Here is a 14,685-nt window from a genome sequence, read left to right on the forward strand (position 1 = left end):
CTAGAATGTTTGATTAAGATATCATACTCTGACAGCATGCCTATGATCAACAAAAACGCGAACTTGAATCCCATCATCATATTTACATAGTCTGTCCACTATCTGGTGTCATTGCAATGCGTTTTTTATTCTTTCTTATACAGTAAAAAGGGGGAAGAACACTATATCGTGGGTGTTCATATGACTTGTATTCTGCTTACAGCTTCGAAATTCCACTTGTTTCGTTTAACGTAAAGCCTTTTAAAGGACGACTCCACTTTTTTTGGAAATTAGCTTATTTAACATCTTCCCTGGAGTTAGACAAGAAGATGCATACCTTTTTTGTCTCTGTGCGTGCATTTTAGCTTTGGGAATAGACGCTCCGTTAGCATAGCTTAGCTTCATCACTGGAAGTGGGGGAGGACAGTAGCCTTACAGTGCCTTACAGTGTATTGCAAGGTCTGACATTGACCAAACTTGATATGCATGACCTTGGTGGGCTCTAGGTCAACTCCTGAAAAGGGGGTCAATGTCAGACTTTGCAATCAAAGTTAGGGGGCTAATAACCCTTGCCATAATTTCAGTGCGCCCCCTAACTTTTGATTGCAAGGTCTGACATTGACCCCCTTTTCAGGAGTTGACCTAGAGCCCACCAAGGTCATGCATATCAAGTTTGGTCAATGTCAGACCTTGCAATACACTGTAAGGCACTGTAAGGCTACTGTCCTCCCCCACTTCCAGTGATGAAGCTAAGCTATGCTAACGGAGCGTCTATTCCCAAAGCTAAAATGCACGCACAGAGACAAAAAAGGTATGCATCTTCTTGTCTAACTCCAGGGAAGATGTTAAATAAGCTAATTTCCAAAAAAAGTGGAGTCGTCCTTTAAATATAATCAAAACGTTCCCGTGTTTCTGCGGTCTGTGCGCAAAATAATAACGAGTTGAGCTACGCGGAGCGCAGTCAGTCAGTACACCCCGTATATTCCGATAACGCTATGTAAACCATGCTGCATTCATTCTGAGAGAAAGATCTATTATTCCAAATGCTATTTATAGGGTTTTGACCATAATTACACTACTGTTGCTATTTTACAATGAACTATAATGAATTACGGTTCATACAGAACATGCCAGTGTTGAAACTAATGCACAGAAGCTCATTTCCTTGTTGTAATAATATATTCTACCAACGGGCGCCAGGTACGCATGGTCCGAGCTGTGCGTAAATATAAGCACGAAGTCAAGTTCAAGTTGAAATTGATGAATCCCACTCTCTGCTTAGAAATGGTCGTACGCACAGCTTAAGCACAAATCTGTAAATCACGTTGATGAATGAGGGCCCAGGAGTTGTGTGTTTTTAAGACTAGCCTCTGGCCCAAACCAGGGTCAAAGTACTACAACACTGCCTGATATTTTGTGTTATTTGTTATGTAAAGTGATGTTATGTGTTAACGTCATCATCATCAATAAATACAAATTTCTATTATCTCTTTTGTTGTTTGTTACATTTGTATTCAAACGGTCAGTGGCGTCTAATGAAATCATATTTCTGTCCTCACGCTTAGGACCACGAACACGCTACATTCGACGACATTCTCGGTGAGTACACACAGTGTGTTTACATTGTGCTCTCGTTAGCAGATATATCTCACAGAACAAATTGGCGAATACATTAAGGCGAGATGAGATTCAACTGTGTGGAGTGTGGAGCGATGACTGTGTGGAGTGTGGAGCGATGACTGTGTGGAGTGTGGAGCGATGACTCACTGTTATCTGTGTGTGTGACCTCACCTCAATTCACTGGGGACTGCCAATTTATCTGGCTCATCGTTACGACTGTGGAGGAGTATGAAAAGTGACACATCTCTCCCTCTCTCTCTCCTTTTTCTCTACCCCCCCTCCCTCTCTCTCCCTCCCTCCCTCTCTATCCCTCCTCTCTTCTCCCCCTCTCGTCTGCTCTACCCCCCACTCTCCCTCTCCTCTCCCTCTCTCTCTCCCTCTCCTCCCTCCCTCCTCTCTCTCTCTCTCTCTCTCTCTCTCTCTCTCTCTCTCTCTCTCTCTCTCTCTCTCTCTCTTCTCTCTCCTCTCTCTCTGTCTCTCTCTCTCTCTCTCTCTCTCTCTCTCTCTCTCTCTCTCTCTCTCTCTCTCTCTCTCAGAGGAGATAGAGAAGAAGCTGACTGCCTATAGGAAAGGCTGCAAGATATGGAAAATGCTCATCTTCTGCCAGGTGAGAGAGGGAGAGAGATTAGAGCTAACTCGATCAGGGAGGTGACATTATTGGGTCACGTCTGTTGACAAAAAATACCACTACCTAAATAGCTGCAGGCCATTATAGTAAATTATTTACATAATTTACCAAAAAGTCCCAAATCCCGTTTTGAGGCCGGTCTCAATTAGAAGCTGGGTCTACATTAACCCTTTCACTACCACACTACAGAAGGTTAACTTTTCACTACCACACTACAGACGGTTAACCTTTCACTACCACACTACAGACGGTTAACCTTTCACTACCACACTACAGAAGGTAACCTTTCACTACCACACTACAGAAGGTTACCCTTTCACAACACACTACAGACGGTTAACCTTTCACTACCACACTACAGAAGGTTAACCTTTCACTACCACACTACAGACGGTTACCCTTTCACTACCACACTACAGAAGGTTAACCTTTCACTACCACACTGGTTAACCTTTCACTACCACACTACAGAAGGTTAACCTTTCAATACCACATTACAGAAGGTTAACCCTTTCACTACCACGCCACAGCGTCTGTAGTGTGGTAGTGAAAGGGTTAACCTTCTGTAGTGTGGTAGTGAAGGTATTGACATTTGGAACCAAATCTCAAAGTGCATAAACAAAAAATGAAGGATAAAGCACACACAGGCATGTATAAAGGTTAAAACTAAAAATTTTTTTACCTTGCACTAATAACCAGCTCTCCTCCTTTATAGGGAGGTCCTGGCCATCTGTACCTGCTGAAGAACAAGGTTGCCACGTTTGCCAAGGTGGAGAAGGGAGGAGGACATGATTCAGTAAGACTTCTTTATCTCTACTTCCCATCAAACTGTCTTTCACTTCCCCACAGTCTGGTAAACTCATTACTTATTAATTTCCTCTGTCCTACTCTTCTACTCCCACACCACCTGACTCCACTCTCTTCTCTCTCTCTCTCTCTCTCTCTCTCTCTCTCTCTCTCTCTCTCCTCTCTCCCTCCTCCCTCCCTCCCTCCTCCTCCCTCCCTCTCTCTCTCTCTCCCTCCTCTCCCTCTCCTCCTCTCTCCCTCCCTCCCTCCCTCTCTCTCTCTCTCTCTCTCTCTCTCTCTCTCTCTCTCTCTCCTCTCTCTCTCTCTCTCTCTCTCTCTCTCTCTCTCTCTCTCTCTCTCTCTCTCTCTCTCTCTCTCTCTCTCTCTCTCTCTCTCTCTCTCTACTCTCTCTCTCTCTCTCTCTCTCTCTCTATCTCTCTCTCTATCTCTCTCTCTCTCTCCCTCCATTATCTTCTGTGTGGTCAGGTTCTGGAAGAGGCTGAGCAGGTTGATGAGTAAGCTGAACCCTGAGCCCATCTCATTCACATCATGGGCTGCTATGTGCTGGGGAGCGCCAATGGAGAGAAGGTAAGATGATCTCTCTCTCTCTCTCTCTTTCTCTCTCTCTCTCTCTCTCTCTCTCTCTCTCTCTCTCTCTCTCTCTCTCTCTCTCTCTCTCTCTCTCTCTCTCTCTCTCTCTCTCTCTCTCTCTCTCTCTCTCTCTCTCTCTCTCTCTCTCTCTCTCTCTCTCTCTCTCAGTGCATGCTGGGAATGAGATTGGAGATTGGAGGTGTGGAGGTATAGTGAGTTTTTTTTCTATCTTTATCTATCTATTTTGTTAATTTGTTTATGGGATATTGTATTATAAGTGTAGTGTTGGTTTGCTGTGTGTATAGGGTTAAGTGGGAGTGTTTGTTTGTTTGGCAGTCGGCCAGGCTGTGCTGCTGGCTGACGTAAAACGCCAATATGGATTTTTCCAAATCGGTAGAAAGAATGGCATTAAGATATCTGTTCCTAATGTGTCAGTAGAGAACTGCAGTTTGGCAGTTGGAAATATTGTCAGACACAGAAGCATTAAGTCAGCTGCGAGAATGAATGGAGGAGTAGTGATTTTTGTTGACTCGGTGGACAAGGTGCACACACTGGTTCAATCAGGGATTAGTGTTGATGGGGCTTTTCTTGCTGTGGAGTCTCTCTCCACACCAGGCAGAAATGTCTTTATTTCCAACGTTCCGCCGTTCATCAGTGATGAACTATTGATAAGTCAACTATCACGACATGGGAGGATAATTTCCCCTATAAGAAAAATGTTGTCGGGATGTAAATCTCCGCTTTTAAAGCATGTTGTCTCACACAGGCGACAGGTTTTAATGGTTCTAAACAACAGCGGAGAAGAGCTTGAGTTGGTTTTTAAAATAAAAGTTGATGAGTTTGATTACGTGGTTTTTGTTAGTTCTGGCAATTCGGGGAGGTGTTTCAAGTGCGGGGAGGACGGGCATTTTTCGAGAGATTGTGCGGGGAGAGGGGCGAGGCGACCTCCGCCAGCCCCAGGTGGAGCGCAGCCCCAGGAGGAGCGCAGCGCAGCTGTGGAGGTAGGAGGAGTATGGAAGCGCAGAGCTGAGAGCAGTGTAAACAGGGTCCCGCTGCAGACTGCCAGCAGTGCAGCCGATAGTATCCCGCTGCAGACCGCCAGCAGTGCAGCTGATAGTGTCCAGTTGCAGGGCCGCGGAGCAGGGGCAGCAGGTACAGAGCAGAGCCTTGGTACAGAGGAGGGAGGAGTGAGGGACGCTGCCCCCCCCTCAACCAGTGGTGACTGTGGGGTAACAGGGGAGAACAGTGGTGGTTTGGTCCTTCCATTACCGCGTCGGAGAAAGAGAAAAACTAATGTGGTGGTTAATGAAAACAGCCAGAAAATGGGTCAACAAGTGACAGTGGATTAGAGGGGGGGAATCCAAATGTGGTGGATAATGACGACAGCCAGACAGTGGAGAAAGTGACAGCAATTGACAGTGAGATAGTGGAGGAAGAGTTGAATGTGATGAATACTGTAAATAGTAGGACATTGGATGACAACAGTGGTGGGGGGGGGGGGATATACCTGAGTCAGTTGAAAGGGAGGGACGTGACAATAGTGGCTCGCAGGCTGGACAAGGAGAGGAAAGTGTTGTCAAAGGGAGTCAGGTGGAGGTGGAACAGGATGAGGAAGGAGAGTATTTGTCCAGTATGGAGGAGGGTGAGGAGGATGTTGAAACAAGTAGTGAAGAAGATGAAGATTTTCTCACTGATTCACAAGTGCCTGAATCACAACAGAAGAAACGGTATACAGTCAAAGAGATTCAAAAATTCTTGCAACAATCAAAGAACATGAAGAAAGTAGAAATTAGAGATTATTTTGAAGATGAGGAGATGTTTATTAATTCAGCAAAACTTCAAATGAAAACAAGGAATAAGGGGGTTACACTTCCCAGGAGGTTTTTAGGTTGAAGAAAATTGTAGTGAAGCACAATAAAACACACAATGAAGGGAAACCAGAATCCAGGTAGTTTAGGACGCTTCCAGTGTGTTTTTTTCTGTTGTACACTCCTTTTAGAGATCATGAGTAATATAAAGGTTTCCACACTCAATATAAATGGAGCCAGAGATATGAGGAAGAGAGCAAGCCTGTTTGAACTCTGTAAATTGAAGAGATGTGATGTAATGATGATTCAAGAAACGCACAGTGACCCTTTAAATGAAATTGACTGGAGGAGAGAATGGGATGGGGAAGTTGTTTTAAGCCACTTAAGCAACAGTAGTGGAGTGTGGCTGTCCTTTTCTCAAGGAATTTTATGCCAAAATCGTTCGTTGTGGAAGAGAGTTTTGTGGGTAGGTTGTTGGTAGTTAAAGCCAAATATGAGCTTTTTAATATTGTTTTTGTAAATGTTTATGCTCCAAATGTAGGATCTACCAGGGTTCAGTTTTTAAGTGAAATTGGAGTTGTTTTAGGTCAGTGTGAGCCTGAAGACTTTTTATTTTTGGGGGGGGATTTTAATTGTACGGAGAATGATCAGATGGATAGGAATCACATTGAACCACATCCTGTTTCAAAACAAGCTATGAAGCAGCTTGTGAACAATAATGATTTAATTGATGTATGGAGGGGAATCCATGATAAACAAAGACAATACACTTGGACTCATTGTAGAGAGAGTCGTTTTTCTATGGCCAGATTAGATTTAGTTTTATTGTTTTAAACATCATTTTAGTACTGTGAAGGAGTGCAGGATAATACCTGTAGGTTTTTCTGATCATTCAATGGTATCATGCAATGTTTTTATTGCAAATGTTAAACACAAGTCTGCGTACTGGCATTTTAACACGGCTTTGCTTTTGGATGTGCATTTTAAGGAAACTTTTGTATTTTTTTTGAAGATTTTTAGAACCAGGAAAGGGGATTTTGCATCCTTGAAACAGTGGTGGGATTGTGGGAAAGTGGAGATTAGACAGCTTTGTCAACAGTACGCTCTCAGTGTTTCTTGTGACATCACCAAATCTATGAGAGATCTGGAGATTGAGATAGTGGAGCTGCAGGCTTCTGCGGAGTCCACAGGAAATCGAGGGTATAATGAAGACCTCAAATTCAAAAAAGCTGTACTGGCAGACTTGTTGGGCACTAGAACACAGGGGGCGCTGGTCCGGTCACGTTTTCAGAATGTTGTGCTGATGGATTCACCATCAAAGTTCTTTTTCAGTCTGGAAAAAAGGAATGGACAGAGCAGGTTCATCCATGCTCTCCGTTCGGATAAAGGGCAGGTTCTAACTGAAGCGAGAGATATCCGGCGGAGGACTGTTGATTTTTATGCTCACTTGTTTAAAAGTGAATATGAGGAGGATGAACTGGCGTTTGAATCTTTCTGCAGTGGTCTACCTATTGTTTCAAAGGAGAGCAATAAGGAGTTGGAGGACCCTTTGACAGCAGAGGAGGTGGACGTGGCACTGCAGAGCATGCAGGGGGGGAAGGCTCCTGGGATAGATGGGCTCCCACCAGAGTTCTATAGAGCTTTCTGGAATGAACTGAAGGAGGATGTGTTGGAGGTTTTTAATGAGAGTTTTGAGGACTCTTTGCTGCCTCAGAGTTGCAGGAGAGCAGTTCTGGCTCTGTTGCCCAAAAAAGGAGACCTCCAAGAAATAAAGAACTGGAGACCAGTGTCGCTTTTATGTTGTGAATATAAGCTGCTGTCTAAAGTACTAGCCAACAGACTGAAAAAGGTGATGGACCAGGTCATCCACAGGACACAAACGTACTGTGTGCCTGGCAGGTCCATTGTTGACAATGTGTCATTAATTCGAGATCTTTTGGAAGTCTCTGGTTCAGCGGGTTTTGATGCGGGTCTGGTTTCTTTGGACCAGGAAAAGGCCTTTGATCGGGTTGAGCACCAGTACCTATGGAAAGTGTTAGAAAGGTTTGGCCTCAGCCCTGGATACATTGCCAAGATTAAGGTGATGTATAAAGACATTGAGAGCGTGCTGAAAATCAATGGTGTTTTGAGTAAACCTTTTAAAGCAACTCGGGGTATAAGACAGGGTTGCTCTATGTCTGGTATGCTGTATGCTTTTTCCATTGAACCTATGTTGCACAATGTGCGTTCTAACATAAATGGCCTGTTTTTACCTGATTTTAATACGCATTTTATTTTATCTGCATATGCTGATGATATTGTTGTGATCATAAAAAATCAGCAAGATGTGACAGTTTTGGGCAACATTGTTGAAAATTTTGGAAAGATGTCAGCTGCGAAAGTGAACTGGGCAAAGAGTGAGGCTGTAGCAGTTGGGAGGTGGGCGACAGGTCTTCCTCAGTTGCCAGGAGGTTTATGCTGGAAGAGGGGGGGTTTGAAGTACCTTGGGGTTTACTTAGGTGATGATCAGATGGTACAGAAGAACTGGGAAGGAATGGTAGAAAAAGTAGAGGGGAAGTTGAACAAGTGGAGGTGGCTGTTACCCCAAATGTCTTACAGAGGGAGGGCTCTGATCATTAATAATTTGGTTGCATCAACTCTCTGGCACAAACTAAGATGTCTGGAGCCCCCTGCTGGATTACTAGGAAAAGTGCAGTCTGTGATGGTTCGGTTTTTCTGGGACAATTTGCATTGGGTGCCACAGGGTGTACTTTATCTGCCGAAGGAGGAGGGGGGTCAAGGTTTAGTGCACCTGGAGAGTAGAAAGGCAGCTTTTAGATTGCAGCATATCCAGCGGTTTTTAATAGGAGGTGACAATGTTGTCTGGAAACATGTAATGTGTTCCATTTTAAAGAGAGTGGGAGGGGTGGGGTTGGATGCATCTCTTTTTTTAACTGACTGTAATTTAGAAAATTGGTGTGGAATGCCTCCTTTTTATCAGAGTCTTTTTAGAGCATGGTTTTTATTTAAATGGAACAGACTGGAGCTGGAAACATCACTGTTCTGGCTGCTAGAAGAACCTTTGATTTATGGGGCCCGGCTAGACATTCAAGATAATAGTAGGCCTGGGATTGTCCAGCGTTTGTGCTCAGTGGGGGCAGTAAAATTGAGGCATATAGTAGATGTAGCTGGGCCAGGACTTCATAACACGGTGGCAGTGGCTTCTCTACTGGGTCTGAGGTCATCCCGTCATACAAGAGACATTTTAAATGCGTGGACTGGAAAATTGAGCACCGAGGAACAAAGCATGTTACGAGAATACTCCAGTGGAACAGAAAGTCCCGACGAAGGGGATCCGTTCCCTGAGTTGGGTATTGGAATTGATCAAACAGCACTGATGGGACCCATGTTGGGTTTTTCATATGTTTTACCTACGAACTTGTATGTGTTAAATGGGAAACATTTGTATAAGTATTGTGTCAAAGCGTTGAATAAATTTCAATTGAGTGGAAGAACAGACACTGTGTGGAGAGAGAGACTGAGGGTAGAAGATACATGTGCACCAGTGTGGAGAGTGCTGTATAAGCAGTGTTGGGACTAACGCGTTACAAAGTAACGCGTTACAGAAACGAAGTTACTTTTTGCCGCAACTAGTACTCTAACGCATTACTTTTGAAATTCAGTAACGCTACTTACGTTACTGAATGGTTCGTCACTGCGTTATTTGCGTTATATACGGCGTAGATTGATAGCGAGCGGTAGTGATTATTATTATTATTATTATCCTCATCCCCACCCGCGTAGAATGATACGAGGCGAGTCTGGCCACTGGCCAATCAGAAGTGCGCAAACAAGATGCGGCTACGAAAAGAAATAGACCCTCTCTATTGTAAACAAAACAAACGCTCGCTATGAATCCACATAAAAAGAACGCAGTAACAAACTAACAAACCATTTAGCAACTACTTGGAGAGATAATTAATATACAACATGGAAACGAGATAAAGAACATGTTTGAGGCGCTGCTGGAGTCGACTAACGTAACGTTACTACATCTCGACCACCGCAGACTTTGGTGAGTGCAACTGAAACTCAAGTTGATCAACGGATTTTGACTGTACGAAATCTGCCAGGGAATCTCATAATACTAATCAAACAATATAAATATAGTCCTTTCATGCACAATTGATATCCTAACTATTCTAACGTTGCAATGCTTTGATTGATATCTTAAACAACGTTGCAACTTGCAAGATGGTGAATGAATGAATGAATGAATGAAAACTTTATTTAACAGATTGCAGAATGGGTACAATACAGTACGGCTCAATACATACAATTGTTAAGGGGATGCAGACCTGAGAAAGACGTTTGTCTTGTTTCCATCAGGGTCCCCCATTTTCAATTCATATAGACATTTATGACATACACAACATACATGACATTTATGGCATAGGGACATATAGGTATTTAGTACTGATACATTTGTGACATAAACGGTATTCAAATATACAGTACTGTTACCCCTTGCTTTGGGTAGGGCGTTCCACATTGTTGTGGCATAATTGCGAAACGTGTTTAGTCCCTTGTTTGAGCCGAATCTGGGTTTTACATGATTTGTGGAGCTCCCTCTGGTGTAGTGGTTGTGGTATTCACTGACCTTTGGGAAGTATTTTGACATGTACATGGGTACCCCGGTCGTATAGTGTATCTTGTAGACCAGGCCCATTGCAAGTTGCTGTACTCTGTCGTCTACTCTAAGCCATCCTAGGTTGTCAAAGTGGGCAGGGGTGAGGTGGGTTCAGGTCAAGTAGTAGTCTGACCAGTTTGTTTTGTGATGTTTGTAATTTTGTTTTAAGCGCCTTTGAGGTGCTTTGGTACCATGAGGTGCAAGCATAGTCGTAGTATGAATGAATGAAAACTTTATTAACAGATTGCAGAATGGGTACAGTACAGTACAGCAGTACAGTTCAAGTACCCTTGAATTATAATGGTTATAATGAAACGCTCCGGCGACATCAAGGCTGTTCCTTCAACCGCCGCACTTCTTATTATATCGACTCGGGACAACATTTGTTTGTGTCAGATTTGTGTTTGTATCTAGACCACATTGCTTAGCAGAGTTCGGTGATGTGAATGGAAACTGTCAAGTTGATCAACCGATTTTGAATACTATCTGGGGCATGGGACTCGGGAGCAATCTTTTTTTTAATTTTTTTTTTTAAATAACTAAATAGTTACTTTTCACAGTAACTCATTACTTTTGGGTGTAAGTAACTAGTACAGTAACGAAGTTACTTTGAAATGAAGTAACTAGTAAAGTAACTGAGTTACTATTTTTCAGTAACTAGCACAACACTGTGTATAAGCCACCGCTGAACAAGAGGACAGGTGACCTTCAGTGGAGGATTTTGAAAGGGGCAGTACCAGTTAATTGTTTTGTTGCTAAATTAAACCCCACTGTAACAATTTGTTGTCCTTTTTGTCAGGAGCCAGAAACGATTTTTCATTGTTTTTTAGAGTGCAAAAGACTTGAAGGTCTGTTTGAAAATTTGAATAATGTGTTTTTGAAATGTGGTGAGAATTGGAGTGAGATAGCTTTTGTGTTTGGGGCTGGTTACAAAAAAAACAATGTAATGAAGTGGCAAATGTTGAATTTTGTTGTGGGTCAAGCCAAAATGGCCATCTATAAAACCAGGAAAATGCAAATGGAGAATGGCTTAGGTGGTGATCTGATGCAAATGTTTAAAGCATTGGTAAGAGCCAGGGTCAGAGTGGATTTTAGGTTTTATTCCTTAATGAATAATATTGATGAGTTTGTGTTTCGGTGGAGTTTCAAGGAAGTAATTTGTTGTGTTGTAGAGGGGCAGCTGTTTTTTAGCACTGTTTTTATGTGAAATCTCATGTGGATTTTTTTTAGTGATAAGAACACGTGTATGATGTAAGATACAATGTGTATGTATGTAACTGTACTGAGACGCACCTTGTAGTGATTTTATGTAAATAAATGTTTTTCTAAAATCAAAAAAAATCTCTCTCTCTCTCTCTCTCTCTCTCTCTCTCTCTCTCTCTCTCTCTCTCTCTCTCTCTCTCTCTCTCTCTCTCTCTCTCTCTCACTCTCTCTCTCTCTCTCTCTCTGTCTGTCTGCCAGCGTATGGAAGAGAGAGTAAAGAAACAAATAGCTGCCTCCTATTCTGACTCGCCTAAAAACAACAACAACAACAACAACAACAACAACCAGCTTACTGAGAAAACATACTGCTGGTGATGGCTTCAGAAAGCCTCGCGCTGCGCTCTTCATATCTCACCTTTTTAACCCTTTCACTACCACACTACAGAAGGTTAACCCTTTACTATCACACTACAGATGGTTAAAAGGGTTAACCTTCTGTAGTGTGGTAGTGAAAGGGTTAAATGCTGCCTCGCCAGAACGTTCCTATTGTAAATAAGGGACAGATGTAGCCACACTCCAGTTATATGTTCAAGGCATTTTATTCACACAACCATTTCCTGGTTGTAAGAAGATGTCAGATTTCAGCTGCAGTCTTGCAATGCCTTCCTGGTAGGGCCGGATGTGATTGGCTCATCGCATGGCGAACCATCATATTGATTTGCATAAAGTTGAAACATTTTGAATGAATGGGATTTTCCCTTCGTGCTGGCATGGTTCGCGGCACAGCCCATCCCATAACGTCCCGCGTGGTGATGATCATGTCCGTAGGAAATGAATAGAGCTTAAAAGGTTTACCTTTAATAAAGTTTGGCACACAAAGACCGAACTGACTGAAAAATATAGGCAACATTTGTCAAAGTAGTGCAAACAAACAAAATAATTAGGGATGCTCGATATTGGATTTTTTACCGATACCGATATACCGATATTGTCCAACTCTTAATTTCCGATACCGATATCAACCGATACCGATATATGCAGGGTTTCCCCCCCAAAAAAACGGAATAATTTCAGGTAATTAACATTACATATCTCTTGTCGTGTAATTAACACAACATTATGCATACGTTGACAATAAATAAAATAATAATTTGTTCTTACTTGCTTGCCTGGGTAAATAAATGTAAAAAAAAATAAAGAAAATAAATTGAAAACCGATACCGATATTTTCCGATATCACATTTTTATGCTAATATCGGTAGGCCGATAATATCGGACATCCCTAAAATAATTAAACCTTTCCATTTTTGTGGCCACATTATAGACAAAGGTTAACATAAAGTATGCATAATGCTCAACCAGCACTAGACTTTCTTATCAAAAAGTTAAAGTCACAGAAAATATGATTTAGGGTTTTAAATAAGGACGTTTATGGGGTTTCTTGTATTAATAATAATTTGCACTAAGGAATGTTGTAACTGTTGTTATATATATATATAAAAAAACAAATAAAATACAGACGCACAGTTGATACACACAATAGTCCTGGCTCGTTGTTGAACACGCAGTTATATTTGAACCTCTGTTGTCAAGCCTTGTCAATATACCCCCCTTCCCCACTAATGGAACTGCTGTCGTGGAGTCACTTCGCTGTGAGCGGTTTCAAGGTTATCTTGCGGCTAACGTTAGTTAGCTCACTAGCTCGCGGCTAAAGTTAGTTAGCTCGTAGCTAACGTAACGTTAGCCTAGCTCGAGGCTAACGTTATATAACCGAACAATACACACATGCCCCGAACCGTGGAGGTCGTATCGAACGGTGTACGGTTCGAATGCATACCGTTCCACCCCTAGTAGCCACGTGCTTCTCACACCACGCTGCTGCTCCATAATTTAGATATAATTCTCTCTGTCCTACACCACCCTACTGTCTCAGAGCCCACTGTCCACACACACACACGCACATCAATAGCACCCCTACCATGACCCTTCTACCCCCACAGAGGCTGATGCACAATAGACTCAACAAACCACTGACACACACACACACACACACACACACACACACACACACACACACACACACACACACACACACACACACACACAAGCACGTGGCCACAGGGCCGCCTCAGGGGGTGTGCGAGCAGTGCGGTCGCACAGGGCCTCGCGGGAAGGGGGACTCGCACAAAAAAAAATAAAAAAAAATAAAAAAAAAAATTTTTATTTATTATTTTTATTATTATTATTATTATTATTTTTTTTTTTTTTGCGAGGCCTCCCTTCCCGCGAGGCCCTTTTTCATCACTGACCTAAAATCTAGTTTTGCTTATATGCTTATATATTTCACATTAGACACGTTTGTAGAATGTTCCTGGCTCTGCGGCTCTGCAGACATACTCACTATTGGAGCTCTGGGGCTCTGCACATACTATTGGTTTCAACTAAGGGAGGGGTTACATCATGTGTACGCCGGCGTGCGTCAGCTGCGTTTGACTATTTCGCGCGTGCAGCTTTGGAGGTTATGCTTAGTTATGCCAGCCAAAACGAAGAGGGCGGTCATTCGGCAGATGGACTGAAGATGAAAGTTGTTGCATGTTAGACAGTTCAGTCAGGCTAGCCATCCCGGCTAAAGACAGGGACAGCTAGTTAGCTTTAGCTACGTTATATAATTGAGTGCTAACGTCAAGATAGCCATGATGATGTCGGCTAGTAGCTAGCTTAGCTAAAGGCTAACTAGCGTTAGCTAACCTAGAGAGAGCGCGTGCAGCATTGTTATGCCAAGATGAAGAGGACGGTCGTTCGGCAGATGAACTTCGTCAACTCCACGCGGTTGTCTCCATCCTCTTGGACGTTTGGTGAGTTTTTAATGCACTCTATTCTATTCCCGCCGTGGATATCTCTCTCTCTCTCTCTCGGGAGCCAAACGGGCCGGCTAGCTGTTGTAGTAGCTAACGGTGTGTGGCCTCGTGTGTCAGCACCTGGTGCGAGGGAGGTGAGCTTGGTGTTTCATTATGAGAATATCTCCATGCTCAAGTTGGCTATAGTCCGCGAGGGACTTGTTGCCGGCACCGCTATGGTAAACACCACTCTGTAGTGGGACGTGTATTGCCTTCTTTTTCCTTCTCTCTTCGTATGAGAAGAGGAAAACACAGCGGCTGTCTGAAGTGTTGGCCTGTATTGCTTTTCTCACGTTGTACAGTTTTTCAGTGCGAGCCGCATAGCTTGCTTCTGCGTTAGCTAGTGGTTAGCGATAGCCGGATTGAGCTAACTGTTAGCCAGTTAGCTGTTTAGCTACGACGTTAGCTGCTCGTTTTCGCTCGGCTGGGAACGTTAGCTTGATGCTATCAGTTAGCCTAGAGTTAGCTGTTAGCTTGTGCTACGACCATTGACATTAGCCGTGA

At 43.1% G+C, this 14,685-nt stretch overlaps 1 protein-coding gene across 1 annotated transcript in view; it reads left to right on the forward strand.

Annotated features, from left to right (window-relative positions):
• Positions 1-14,685, forward strand: part of LOC311248456 (NMDA receptor synaptonuclear signaling and neuronal migration factor-like) — a gene marked incomplete at its 5' end in the record, with an annotated part of 64,048 nt that overhangs the window by 26,694 nt on the left and 22,669 nt on the right. Inside the window, 6 exon segments of the mRNA XM_084339332.1 lie at positions 1,545-1,578; positions 2,136-2,206; positions 2,943-3,005; positions 3,007-3,023; positions 3,500-3,546; positions 3,549-3,601. Coding sequence (XP_084195458.1) covers positions 1,545-1,578; positions 2,136-2,206; positions 2,943-3,005; positions 3,007-3,023; positions 3,500-3,546; positions 3,549-3,601 — 285 coding nt within the window.

Source organism: Notolepis coatsorum (genome assembly GCF_963971535.1).
Source record: "Notolepis coatsorum genome assembly, contig: SCAFFOLD_246, whole genome shotgun sequence".
In the NCBI taxonomy this organism is placed as follows: domain Eukaryota; kingdom Metazoa; phylum Chordata; class Actinopteri; order Aulopiformes; family Paralepididae; genus Notolepis; species Notolepis coatsorum.